Here is a 14,370-nt window from a genome sequence, read left to right as displayed (position 1 = left end):
AACTGACTCAAGGAAACCAATTTAATGAAGCTAATTTAAAACACAGCCCTTGACTGGCTCACTGGATTAAGAACAGGGGAATTTCCAAACACAAAAACCAATCTGAAGCTGACCACAGGCATCAGGAAGAGAGTTACCTCCTCGAGCAGACAAGTTGATTCAGGATCTCTCATAGCAGATCAACTAGACTAACATGCCTGATGGCCAAGCACCAACAGGCACAAAAATATGTATGCTCACTCCAAGATAAAGATATTGTCAGTCGTAGATTCATATTTAAAAATGAAAACTTCCAATTTCTCTTCGTAATTCCCACAAATCTGTCAGAAAACATTGCCAATACTTCATGTTTCTGGATTTCCAGATCAAACCACTAAGCTTTATAAAAAGATGTGCATTTAATGCCTTCACAGAATTCTTTTCCTACTGAAGCTTTTGCTGCTTTATGAATGTCAGTATCTTATAGTACTTTGTATCTTTAAAGTCTCCTAGTATTTTTTCTTTTCCAGTATTAAGATGATCTCCTTAATTTACTCAAAGTCCAAGTACTCACTGTTTCATATATAAACAATTTTCCTTTCTACTGATTCAGCAATGCCTGCATTCTGCAGTCAGACTCAACTGAACTCATTCAGATGCACCAAGTGAAGTCCATGGTCACCCCTCATGCAGCAGACTCAGGAGGTGGTCAGCTCACAGTGGTGATCCTCTCGCAGCTCAGAGTCACAGCTGATCCTGACTTACTGCACTAACACCTGTGAGAAAGACTGAAATGGTGTTTTGGGGAGATGTGAAGATAAAGCTGCAGAAGGGATTAATGAAATTCAGGGAATTAAAACCTGATCCTTTGTTAAATTAGTGATACTTCTCCAATTTATTTCAAAGCTCGTGATTCAACTCACTAACTACTCAGTATGCTTCTCAGCCTGCACACAAAAGATACATGGGGGATGTCTAGACATGTTACTGGATAGAGCTGTTTCAGTTCTTAGGGACTGATGCAAGTTCATCAGTAACAAATTTTTATAGAGAGGTCAAAACCAACCACACATAAAGGATAACATGTTGATATTTATTACCAGCAGGCAGTAGGACTTATTATCAGAACTTCCCAATGTTTGCCAAAGGCTCTTCCTGTCTTTAGGACACACCACCACCCTGTGGTCATGTCACAAAACAACACTGGGGAGGACAAACTGCTCATTCCAACAAAGACTGGCGCAGTTATCCACAGTCTTTTCTTTATGTCCTCCTGTAACGGTTTATAAAATCCCAGCCATGACCAGTGTAATCAGTGAAGATATTCCACAAACTACATAACAGCCACAACCACAGGAAAAAGGTTCACTTTGCCAAGATATTAGTCATAAGGAGACCAAATATTTGTGCAGTCTAATTTCCTGGTATTATGTATTTAGAAAAAAAAAAAAAGATTTGTAACAACAGTCTAGTCTTTCACTGTACTTCCCAGAACTCTATTGCAAGAATTTAACACTTGATTGTACAGGGGAAACAAGTAAAGGTTTCTAATTATCTTTATAATATACTGATAGCAGATCATACGATGTTCAGATACTGAAACTTTCTAGCTACTGTAAAAATTATTTTTTAAAATCTAACATTATTTCTGACTTAAAGGCAAAAAGAGAACAGAAACTGATCTTACTTATTTCTCCTTGCAAACTAAGTGAACTCTAGAGAGAGTAGAAGCCAATACATTTCTACAGTGAGAAAACAAATTCTGACTCTTTATAGAATTGTGTACTCAGAGATGAAAGATCCCCTTGACTGGTCTTCACTTGCTGGAATCATAAAGACCAGAGTAAACTCAGCAGGTTATACAGAGGCACCTGCATAATTCTGCAACCAACATTATGTAAGTCCATTAAGCTCAAATATCTTAGTTTGGATATTACTACACAAAAAGAATGTTGTACACAGAGGGAACAACAAGCAAAAACAACCCTCCCCATCCCTTCATTTTGTCTCTTTTTACTTGATGAGGCAAATTTATATGAATAAAACCAACATGTAATGAACTTGCATATGTTCAAATAAAAGTATTATTCAATTTTGACTTGCTTCTGGCCTTGCTGTAAGACAGGAATAAAAATCAGAAGAAACACTGGTTTTACTGTTGTGCCCAGATTTAGTCCAAGGAATACAGAGCCCAAACATATGGAGCACCAAATAATTCTGAACACCATTGAACAACAGAAGTGATCAGTAACCACTTATTCAAAGACTGTGGGGAAAAAAACACCATAAACAAAGTATTAAAAAGTAGGGATTTAGTTACAGTATTATGATTTCCAAGTCATTACATTTTAAAGCAAAATCTTATAGTAACAAAACACATTACTAATGTGTACTAAAATAAGGTTATTTACTTAAAAATGATACATTGGACATAATCTGTGTACAGAACAAGCAATTCATGGTAAACTCAATAAGGCACCTTCTAAAGCAGATGCTGTACAAAATACATTAGTGTGTTACAGTTTTAAAGTAGTATTCTACACTTCTGGCATATAACACACAAGAGTGTGACCATTTGTCTTGTTCCACTCTTCTTTCATATTTTATTTACATCTTCTCTAGGTTAACTACAATGTTATTTATTCTTCTTGTATACAATATAGTACATTTCCTTTTGGGCATGTCATGTCAGAGCACGGATGTCACTACCTGATGTGAGCTTCTAGGGTTGCATTCAATGGTCAAATAGTACAAAGCAACAACTACATGAGATTTGTCAAAAAATCAGAAGCAATGTGCACTCCACCTCTGCTGTACAACCAAGGCTAATACACCATGGTTCCATAAAGCACTGCATCCAGCAACACTGCCAGCTGGTTTTAGGTATCACCCCTACTTGGAATAAAGATTGTGGGCACAAGATAAAGACTTTTGACTCAGAGGCACTGTCAGGAGAATGAGGAAGGGCTAAATCATTCAAATATTTCACAGAAGATGAGCGTGTAGCTTCCCTTTAAAAATCTCTGCAATAGAGAAAGAATGCTTTTTTAACTTAATATCTCTGCTTTTCAAACATTTTAGACCACTAAAATACAGTCTGTGAAGATAAGAGTAGCTGAGATGTATCCAAATTGTTTGTTTTATAAACACATTCAAATGGTCATTTAGATCAAGATCTAAAATTTGATTCTAGACTACTATGGAGGTAACTTACAGTATTAATTTTACATTTTACTGAAGACCTCAAAATAAGATTAAGAAAATATTGAGGAAAAGTGATGGATATTGGGAAATCTGTTTGTTGAGGGAAAATTACATTAAGTTAAACTCAGAATAAACTCCAAATGTAAGCCTACATTTTTCTGCAAGAATATGATGTTTCTTGGGGAATGTACAAGGGAACCAAGAACATAAAAACCTTCCTTTCAGTTGCTACAATACTAAGAATTATATAAGAGACTCAAAGAATTTTCCATCTAACTGAAATCACATGGAGCAGCTTAAATAAACACCAAAAAAATCCCTCCATATGAGTGTTTAAGAATTTCCAAGGCACAATCTTGATACTCCCCAAGATATTTTCCACACACTTGATTTTTGTATTTAAAAAAACCAAAAGGACTGAAAACGCATTTGAGGATATATTTTTGGATTTGAAGACGAATCACAGTCCAATAGAAGATTCCCATTCCCCTCTCCCTGACCTTAAAGGCTTCTGAACTCTACAATGTTGCATAAAGCAACAACTTAGCCCTAGAGTTGGCACTAATTAGGCTTAATTATGCAAAGTAACGGGCTAGCTTTGATCACATTTTTTTTCCCCAAATAAAATAAATATATCAGTGTAGACATACTTAGGCTCCAAACAGTGAATGGCTTTGCACAGAATGTAGATATGCAACTCAAGTGCTTTATGCAACCACATCCTTTAGTGTTAGCATTTTGTTGAGTATCAGGGAGCCATGGAAGCTCCAGTTCAGGACAACAAAAACTACATATGCACCATACATTTGAGTTTGAACCTAGTAACTGAAGTGCTGAAGAATTAAGTTTAAGGCAAGAAGATTTCTTTTCTTTCAAAAAAATCGTCTTTGCAGCAGTTAAAGTACATGTGTTAATCAATTTAGGCCCTAAGATGTCTAACCAAAGAGCACCTTGTAAATGCCAAAACAATGGAAAAAGAAAATAAGTGAAAGATAACAAATTACTGAAATTCACACTTCCAGCAGGAGCTTCCCGAAGGCTTGGGAAAAATGGACTAAAAGAATTCACAAAACAAGTTTACAGCTAATAATGATGTACCTTCAAAGAAGTAACACAACATTCTAAATAGGAAGGGGTAAATTTGGACAGACCTCCATGCGCCAAAAGCTTAAGCTTGCAGGGTACCTACATCAACATTTTTCCTTCTTATTGATAAAATTTCTAGCGAAGGAAGAAAAAAAGCTTATCCCTTACTTCTTTTGGCTTATACCAAACATTTTCCAACTACCTGTGCAAAAATTATGCGCAAAGACATGGTTAACAATTTCAAAATCATCATGTATTTCTTGGCAATGGACGGAGAAATTTTTTTTTAAAGCCCTTTATCATGAGGATTGTGGCACAATATCATATATCTCTTGCTGTTGTCAAATAAGTTATAACCATAGTTGACACATCTATGAACTTCTCAGCCAGAATACATATTAATACTTAAAGGCATTACTAAACAAAAGTAATGACTTTATTAAAAAAAAAAGTCCCTCAAAATAGCTAATTTTCTATAAAATATGTAGAACTGTTAAATAAAGTCTGTACATCACAATAGAAAATAAAAATACTGCAATCTTTTGCCTGACCATTTACATTATGGGAACTACATGATTAAAACAAAAGTAACATGCTAGAAGTTTGTAATTGTTCACAAATCACCTTAGTTCTGCATTACATTGTCTTCTATCCCTTGTATTGTTAAGGGAAATTTAAACACATCAAAACAATCTCCATGTACCTATTTTAAGACAACAAAAAAATCTGGCATAAATCAATCTGAAGTTTTAACATTTTTTCATCAATTTTAGTATTATTCCTAACTTTTTTCTTCAAATCTTGACTATGGCATGTGTGTGTGTGCATGTATCTAATCGTACACATGTATCTAGGACTTGGTGCTTGTTGGTTCTGGGTTTGTTTTTTTTTTACTAAAGCACAAAACACACTGTATAAATAACTTCCCTTTTTAAAGTTATCTAGAACAAGATTTACAGTACAAAGTTATAGGCACTTAAATTATCAAATAGATTCAATAGTTCCAATACTGTGTTCATTCTTCAGATGATTCATGTATTTGAAGCTTCAGCTTGAGTTATGGTACTATTTTCTAAAGTAGAAGTGCCAAAGGAGTTACAAATCAATAATTCTGCCTTACAGTAACCTCATGGAGGGTTCTGGCTTTTAACCAACTTCTGTGGGTCAGTGACCAAGCTTCAGTTTCCTGTGCAGGCCAAATAGTTGGCACAATAAGACCAAATTTTGCAATTATGCTAACTTACAATACCTTCGTGAATTAATTTCAATGCTATTCCTCCCAAATCTGCTTTAGAACTTAAAACATCCACTGGTTTACCTTATCTCAAATCTTGCCTTTTGTAACTGTCCATTAAGTGGCCCAAGGTGTGGTCTGCTGTGTTTACATCAGGGTAACCCAGCTCAAAATCTTCGGCATGTTGCGGATCTCATCTTCAATAGTTCACATGTTCAGTTCTCCTGGTCTTGACCTTTACTGTGTTCTCTAATTTTCTGAGCACCCAATGCTTCCTGCCTTCCCTCTTTTGTGTCTGTAAATCAGACTTGTTCTCAAGCCTTTCAAAACTTATCTTCTGCCTAAGTTTTGTAAAATGATGAATAAGCATGATCCTACAGCTGACCAATTCCCTCCTTTACGGAAAAAAGTTCAGAGCATGACAGGCACCTGTCAGTCAGTCCTGGTAAAGCAGAAAGGTAAAACACATCATCAATGGCCCTGCTGCTGAAGATGTATTCTATGGTAAAAACACTGGCTGCATGTGGCATTGTGAAAAATTTCAGTCATCCAATCATGTAGCTCACTAGACTGCAAGTGAGATGATCAAGGCAGCCTACAACCTCTAAGAGACATTGTTTCAAGCTCTTTACACACTTAGGTAGGCATTCCTTAATTGTTAATGGTTCACATTTTTGCAGTTCTCCTTGTGATCAAAACAAAACCAGAAACATTATTAAAACTGATATTTCAGAAGATGACTTAATGGCAAAGATTCTGTAGCAAATTTCTGATTGTGGAGCCACAAAATGCATGGAACCCTGACCATAAAACTTTGTTCACTTAAATGGTTTCTTACATATTCCAAATGACAGCAAAATCATCCTGGCACACACATAAAGGCATAAGGAACTGTTAAACTGAGTAGTATCACAACCAGATTCATAACCTACAGGCTGTTTCACAAAAACTTGGTATGGATTGACTAGGTTTTATCAGGTAGAAGGCAAAAAAAAAAAAAGCTTATATTCTCCATCTCTGTTGAATCCATATAGCTTGTTAGGCTTTCACAGAAAGCACTGTAATCTGAACATTCAATTCAGTACCCAGAGTTTTACTGGAGACTCACTAAATATGACTGAAGTCTCAATGCAGCTCAAACCAAAACAAAACGTGTTATTCTATCAAGGCTGTCCATATACGTAGCATGTAGTGTATAGAGGCTCTCAGTATCATGGTCTATGAAGTACTGAAAGGTTTGATTAGCAGCCTGAAGAAGTGTGCTGAGAAAATATACTGAATCTCAGTTATTTCCTCTTTCCTATTTCCATCTTCCACACCCACATTTGAGTGAAAAGATCTAGGAGTCCAGCCTTGCTCTCCAATGTCAATTTCCTATGTCAAATCTTCACATCTTGTGATTCCACCATCTTGGCAAGTGTCTTCTTGATCCTCAAGGCAGTGAGCCTTGAGGCAGGATTATGAGCCCAGCATTCAGACATCAACTTCAATATTGCTCTTAAACACTGTAAAATGAAACACAAAGCATCAGTATTGTAACAGCTGCTAGATCCGAGGTGTATAATTTCAGTTCACTATCAAGCCCAAATTACAGAACTCTTAGGGCCAAATGTGCAACTTCTACATCTTCCGCAAAAATTTTGGTAGAAAACTATTATAAACAGATCTACTGAGAACAAAAAAAAAAGCAAACCCAACTCCAGTATCCACATCCCAGGGCTTCTTTTCCCTCCCTTTCACTGCCTAGTACTCCAGTAGCAGGAACTAACTGAAGTGTTTCTTTAGTTTCACAAAGATGCATTATCAGAACTTCTCATTACAACTCTAGAACGGCAGTAAAAAAAAGGGTAGTAATAAGCAGAAAAATCTCCACATATATGGTAGAAAAACTGTAGAGAATTTTCTTCACTGAAAATGAAGATGAGACAACAGTTCAAAACACAGTATGGAGAAAACTAGGCATTCCTATGTGAAACAGTTCAGTCTTATTTCCTCTGTTCAAGCTGTGGCCCTTTCAAAACACATTTAAATTCAAATATTTTAGTCACATCACAGTTTGCCCGAGAATACAAAAGTAAAAAAAGGGGGAAAAATATGAAATCCACAAAGGAATACATTATAGATGTATTCCACAAAATACATTATGCCACAAACCAATATGCTATATATATATAAAGGTTAATAAAATCTATTAAAATCAATTTTAGTTTTAGGTCCAATCAAAACTCAGAAAGATATTCCACTGTCTAAAACAGAAGACCTCACTTAGAGCAGTACATGTGGATGCTGCTTAAGGATATCTTCCCTTCAAATCACTGAAAAGTTTATCAAATATATATAAAAAAACAAAGTAATTTGAATTGATTTCAAACATATCTTTCTCCTACTGTTGCTGTGAGGTTTTCAAAGTATCAGAATGTCTGAACGTAGCCCCTGGTTTTACAATGTTTTACTATTTATTAAACTAAAAGCAACCTGAACAAACTGAAATAGCTTTTCCTTTCAGCATACTCACTTCGTCACTGTTCCATCTGTTCGACACTACTGGGCGGAGGCGTTTGACACACACCACTTCTCTCATGTCCTCGTAGGATGGATCATTTGGCACCATGTCATAATATGGCAACTGATATTCTTCAACAATACCTGGAGATAATTGTGAAAGATCAAGAAAAATTAAAGTAAGTAAATATATTTATCTACTCTCAGATTTCCTTAGCCAATAGCAAACATTAACTCGAGCTTGAGCCAAGTCAAGCCCACCAAACTGTTATCCTGTGGTAACAATCTGAAAATTTCACTGTAACAATCAGACATTTACCATAAAAATTCCAATATTACCATTTTTAACTTCAATAGCTACAATAATTCCTGGCAGTGCCTTTGATTTTGATACCTAATGTAGAATTTGACATCTTCTAATTCACTAGGCTCTACAAAGAAGCACAGAGAGAGCCTAAGATAGAAGAAGAATACAGGTCAAACTCGATAAGGATACAAAAGAAGAGTGAAAGAAAAGCCAGGATGAGTCACAAAAATATGTCTCAGGAGAAACTGTATGACAACACAAAGGCAAGAGAGAATAGTATCTCATCAATTGCATGTGAAAAGTTTTAGTAACAGCAGAGGGGTTCATGAAACACATCTGTATCGCACCCTTTCTCCCAGATCAGGCACTCTGCTTTTTGAGCAGGAAAAAAGCCCGAGATGCTTTAACTGTAGCAGCCAAAAACACTTAGTTCGATGATTTTCAAGCTGTACCCCAGACAGACTGTTAATACTCCTTTTAAAGAACACAAGTGTGATTATACCAGCAAGCTTGTTATATTACCTCCTGGCAGAGTATTGTTAAAGTGAGGCAAGGGCCCTGGCAGGTTTTACAGAGACTGTTTAAGAGCTTACCTCCTGTGACACAGCGGCGAGCCATTTCCCAAATGATCAGCCCAAAACTGTAGATGTCAGCCATGATGTATGGCTGGAAATGGTTTTTGTTCAGGCTTTCATCTAGGACTTCTGGAGCCATGTAGCGTTTTGTTCCCACTCTTGTATTCAAGGGAACATCAACTTCGTTTGTGTCACTGTATGAAAATATCAGCAAGTGAGTGAATTGTGGACTATTACAAGACGAGGTATCAAATCCTGTATGATGCAATCACTACACTGAGAAGCTCTCATTTGCAAATTACATTCTTTTCTCTCTCAATGTTACACTTACAATACACTACACTTCACCGAAAAAGGTTATCTAGAAAAATCATAGTGAGTATGGTAGTTGAGAGTTTACTGTTTCTTTTGCAAGATGTTGAAAACATATATGAAGAAAACCTAAGAAACACTATAAAGATAAGTATATTTGGTAACAACCCAGAAAATTGTTTGCAAAAGCTCATGTTTTCTTTCAGGTTCTATTGTAATAAAAGACAATTCTCTGGCTCCATAGAACTGTAAAAAAATAAGGTATTTAATAATACTATTATACTATCACTTCTTCAATCAACTTTCAACTCCTTTTACACTGTTCAAATTTTCATAGAAATAATTTATAATGAAACTACATGGCAGCAATTACTATGAAATGCCAGTTTTGAATAACTAATTAATCTCCTTTTCCTTTCCTCTACAACACTTATTTTCCATAAGAAGAGTATTTTCATTGTTCTCTTAACAACCTATTTTTGTCACGATGCCTACCAGTGTTCAAACCAACATTTTACTCTCAAAACTGGAAAAAAATATGAAAGCATGCAATCAAATGATTCCATCTGCCTTTTAAACTGGGAATACTGGTGTATTAAATCAAAAAATTACATAGAAGTTTTCCCATTACAGAGGATTTGCGCGTCTACCTGTTGAACTTGACTGCAAGACCCAAGTCTGCAATGCAGCAGGTTCCATTTTTCTTTATTAAGATGTTTTTACTCTTCAGGTCCCTGTGTGCTATAGCAGGTTTGCCTTGTGTCCCATAAATTTCTGTGTGTAGGTGGCACAGACCACATGCAGCAGAATAGGCCAGTTTGAGGAGAGCCCTGTTGTCCAGCGTAGTGCACTTCAAGAAGTCATACAGAGATCCATTTTCATGATAATCTGTTATCAAGTAAAGCTGTGTCCAGGAGCCAGTGCCTTTAATATCTGCAGCTATGAAACCTATGAAACACATGAACAAAATTACTATTTATTTGTACATATTTTTTTATGTGGCAGATTTAGCAAGAATTCCTAAAGCTATGTTGTCTTGGACTGTATCAGAAGATATGTGTTCCCCTTATGAAAACTAATAGTGTAGAAACTCTGATTCTAGCTGCACATGAGGTTACTATTCCAGTCTTCCAGCAAAGAGATTTAAGACATGTTTCCAGCCAAGAGCAGCAAGATTCTACCCTTTCAACAACGTTTTATTAACACACATTAAGGAACACCCATCTGGCTATTTCACAGACGAGTCAAGCCACGAACTAAGAACTCCTCCTCCACCCTCACACAAGCTCTCCAGTAGCCAATCAATTTACTACTACTTCCTTACCAAGGATGTTTTCATGTCGCATTAGAACAGTTTGGTAAATCTCTGTTTCTCGGAACCAACTGGCTTCTTCTGTGGTGAAAAACACTTTGACTGCCACTTTTTCACCCCTCCATTTGCCCATCCACACTTCACCATATCTTCCTTTTCCAACTTGCCTCACCATCTGAATTTGTTTGGCAATAGTGCGTTGAACCTAAGAAAGATAAAAAAGGGAAAAAAAAAAGAAAACAAAGACGGTATAAGGTGCAAGAGGGAAACCCAGCAGTTAACCAAAAGTACCTGGCCAAACTGCATCTCAAACTTAGATTACTTTGACTTTTGATCCCATTGTAAAATTTGTTCGATGAAATTTCCCACTAGTTCCAATTTTGTACTCATCATTGCTGCCTCCAAGGAAGAATTGCGTAACAAGCCCCAAAGGATTTAAATCAGCTCAACTTCTAACTGAATTTGGACACGTTCTCTTGCATTGTATTTGTTTCGATTTTATAAATAGTCATGTGTCTCACTGGCTAATTTTAATGCAAGTATTATATAGGACAGTGAACCAAAAATCATGAACAACTATTTCAAAATGGTTAAGCTCATCCAGTTCCAACTCACTTGCCATGTGCAGGGGCACCTTCCACTGGACCAGACTGACCGAAGCCCCATCAAACCTGGCCTTGAACACTGCCAGGGCATTCACAACTGTTCTGGGCAACCTGTTACAGTCCCCTAATCACCTTCATAGTGAAGAATTTCTTCCTAATATCAAATCTAAAACCTACTCTCTTCCAGCTTAAAGCCATTCCTCCTTGTCCAGTCACTACATGCCCTTGTAAAAAGTCCCTCCCTAGCTTTTTGTAGGCCCCTCTAGGTACTGAAAGGCTACTCTAAGGTCTCCCCAAAGACTTCTACCAGTCAATAAAAAGCAAATCTGTTTTACGGGTCAGGAAACACTAAAAAGATGAAATCTTTGACCTTGCTCCATTTGATAGTTGTATTAGCACTTTTACCTTAATGTCTGTAGGCTCTATGTTTCCTTTACATTTTGCTGATGCAAACATATTTCATAACCTATCTAATTGTGCACTTCATTTTAGCTAACTCTGTGAAGATGGGCTTCCATACATGTTTCATTTGTATTTCACCTTTTGTAACAATCGTATATAAAATAATTAACATGCTGTATGGATAATCTGCTCTGTTCTAGGCATTAGGTACAAACCAAACTTTGTATCTGATGGTGAGAAATTCAGCAAAGAAAAATCTTGGTTTATGATTTACCAACAATGGCAGTCCTGATCCACTCCCAGAACTTTGTGACTGGTCAATGAGATCTTTTAATGACTCCCCAGCTGGAATAAATGCTTCATCTTGTTCCAGGTCACGATTATAACAGTGTCTCTTGGCCATCGACTTACAGTAGTGCCTGCAAAAGCAACGGGAGAAGTTAAGCTGAATGCCAAAACATTCTTCAAAATACAGAGCAAAGTGAACTAAGAGAAAAGATATTTAAATGTCTAAGTTTTCTTAAGAGAAAAAAATGAGAATCAGATTTTACTGCAACTTTTTCCCTGAAATGTAACTTGTACAGCTTTTTTAATATTAAGAAGTTGCTGCAATGCACATCAATTTATTATGTGTCAGGTGGAAAATCAGCATTTTTAATCTCACCTCACAGCCAGTGTTACTAGCATAACACCACTGGTTTTGGCTTAAACTACCAGCCTGAACCTTGAACTGTGACAGATGAGGCTGACACATGCACCTTTCCTCCAAAGCTGCTAGAATAAAGATCAGCTCCAGCACAGGGCTGGAACTGACAGAGCTACCTGAATGAATTGCCATAGCTCAGCTGGTTGATTATTTAGTTTTGAAACACAGGAGAAAAAGAAAAATCTCAGTAGATGAAATTTACCTATCAAAAGTGAATGAAGACCCAAAAGCATAAAAAGCATTAAGATATTCCTGTTTACTTGCTGCTACAGCACTGAAGTTATACATAGCTTAGATAACTGTAAATACTTTGCAGCCAGAGGAAAGGATCAAATTGACTTAAATTCTCTGCCATGAACATTTCATTTTACCTAGCAATGCAAACTGCTACCCACAGAAATGTAAAATCAAATTACAGTGGTTTCCAATGCAATTTTGTCCAAAATACATGACTAACTCTGTACATTTACAAAACAACTGTTTTATTTACAATGTGCAAAATCAAAAATTTTGCCAATAAAGTGCTTTCCTTACTTGTAACAAAAGCAGCTAAATAAGATGACCATGACAATTATGCAGACTGCCATAGAAATCAACACTGCCATCCAACGAATGCTGCCATCAAAAAGTCCTCCTGTTTGAAAAAAAAAGAAAGGAAAAACCAGGAAAGTTTTCAAGGCATAATAATTAAACATATATTGTAAACAGTCCATTTATGTATATTTTCATATACTGTGTATCGAAGTAAGTATTTACACCAGAAAAGCAGAGATACTTTCATTTGGATGACAACAACAAAAAATATTTAACTTGAGATTTTGGAGTTGTTGGCTTTGGTTGACTCTTGTTAGTTTGTTCTTAGAAACGAAGGATTTACAGCTGTAAGACACTGAGAAGGTATAAAGCAACAGATAAAACCAGTACAACTTGCTTAGCAATGAATGAATAAACTCATGAAAAACAATTTTCACTGGAAATCAGAGAATGAAGAGAATGAACTTGCAGTAGAGAGCAGTTAACTATATCAGAAGAGTTCTTTTATGATACATTTATAATGGTAAAAGCACAGGAGAGATTAAAAAACCATTTTAAAAGCAGACAATAGGTTGCGGAAACAGAATAAAACCAGATCAAAAATCACATACAGATCAAGATAGAAGTACTCTAACCAGAATAAAACCAGATCAAAAATCACATGCAGATCAAGATATAAGTACTCTAAGAGAATAAAAATACCATGAGTGACTGATGGAGGAAAAGATTAACTCAAAGCTGCAGAAAAGGAAACTGGAAATATGGCACAAAGTATATTACATAGATTCATATAAAAATTACTTAGCAAGGAAAAAAACAGATCTACGCAATACTGTAATTACATTTTCTCCTTTATTTATCTGTTAATCAGGAAGAACAGAATCTACATAGCATTCATTAGCAGCAGTGCGAACATCTAGGAGTTGTTTACCTGTGCTATCAAGAGGTGGTAAGGTTGGCTGTAAATCCTGATTGCAGAAATCAGTACGGCAGCATTCAATCGTGCGGCGTAACTGTGCTTTAGGTGAGTCCTGTTGAAGGAGAATTGAATAAACATTCAGGTTTTGAAGTGACCAGCTGGAACAGGGATAGGTGATGCTATGGCTACAACATAGACAACAGTTTAAGCTACTTTATTTTAAAAATATTTCAACCACACCACTTAATGTATGAGGATCACTTCGTAGTGGCAGAAAGGCACCAACTATTCTCTTTGGGTGCGAACGTTCTATTCTACACCATCTGATATTTCAGCTCAGAAGGCTGGTTCCACTGAGGCTAACTGGTCTGCCTGTTGAAGACTAAAGCAAAGAAGGCATTCAGCCTTCTCCTGAGCCTTTTCCTCATTCTTAGTTACAATGCTCCCCTCTGCAGCCAACCAAGGATGCATCCTTGGTCCTCTTTTTGTTGTTATATATTTATAAAAACACTTTTTATTATTTTTTTCAGAGTTCCTCTTGCAGAGAACTCCTTCAGGCTAAAATTATATACCCATCTTTGCTCAAACACTATTAAACCTCCCTTCTGCCTCTACTCACCAACAACTTTTCAGTCCCATTCTTCTCCGTGGTAAACGGCAACATGCAAAATTCTATGACTGCAGTTATAAACT

The 14,370-nt window shown here is 36.4% G+C and overlaps 1 protein-coding gene across 2 annotated transcripts in view; it reads right to left on the bottom strand.

Moving 5' to 3' along the window:
- Nucleotides 1–6,602: 6,602 nt before the first annotated feature.
- BMPR1A (bone morphogenetic protein receptor, type IA) overlaps nucleotides 6,603–14,370 on the bottom strand; it is a 34,553-nt gene continuing 26,785 nt past the window's right edge. The window contains exons 5-12 of one of the 2 annotated variants that reach the window (XM_009083376.1): nucleotides 13,690–13,789; nucleotides 12,759–12,858; nucleotides 11,793–11,937; nucleotides 10,524–10,716; nucleotides 9,850–10,147; nucleotides 8,906–9,081; nucleotides 8,019–8,149; nucleotides 6,603–7,008 (exon numbers count right to left, since the gene is read on the bottom strand). In XM_009083376.1, the coding sequence (XP_009081624.1) occupies nucleotides 6,883–7,008; nucleotides 8,019–8,149; nucleotides 8,906–9,081; nucleotides 9,850–10,147; nucleotides 10,524–10,716; nucleotides 11,793–11,937; nucleotides 12,759–12,858; nucleotides 13,690–13,789 (1,269 nt within the window). In that variant the 3' untranslated portion in view covers nucleotides 6,603–6,882. The remainder of the gene's footprint in view (nucleotides 7,009–8,018; nucleotides 8,150–8,905; nucleotides 9,082–9,849; nucleotides 10,148–10,523; nucleotides 10,717–11,792; nucleotides 11,938–12,758; nucleotides 12,859–13,689; nucleotides 13,790–14,370) is intronic. The other variant, XM_009083377.1, reaches the window with a different exon arrangement.

Source organism: Acanthisitta chloris, unplaced genomic scaffold, assembly GCF_000695815.1.
Source record: "Acanthisitta chloris isolate BGI_N310 unplaced genomic scaffold, ASM69581v1 scaffold3271, whole genome shotgun sequence".
NCBI classification, from domain to species: Eukaryota; Metazoa; Chordata; class Aves; order Passeriformes; family Acanthisittidae; genus Acanthisitta; species Acanthisitta chloris.
Note: the sequence above shows the minus strand (reverse complement) of the source record. Positions and strands in the feature narration are given on the sequence as shown.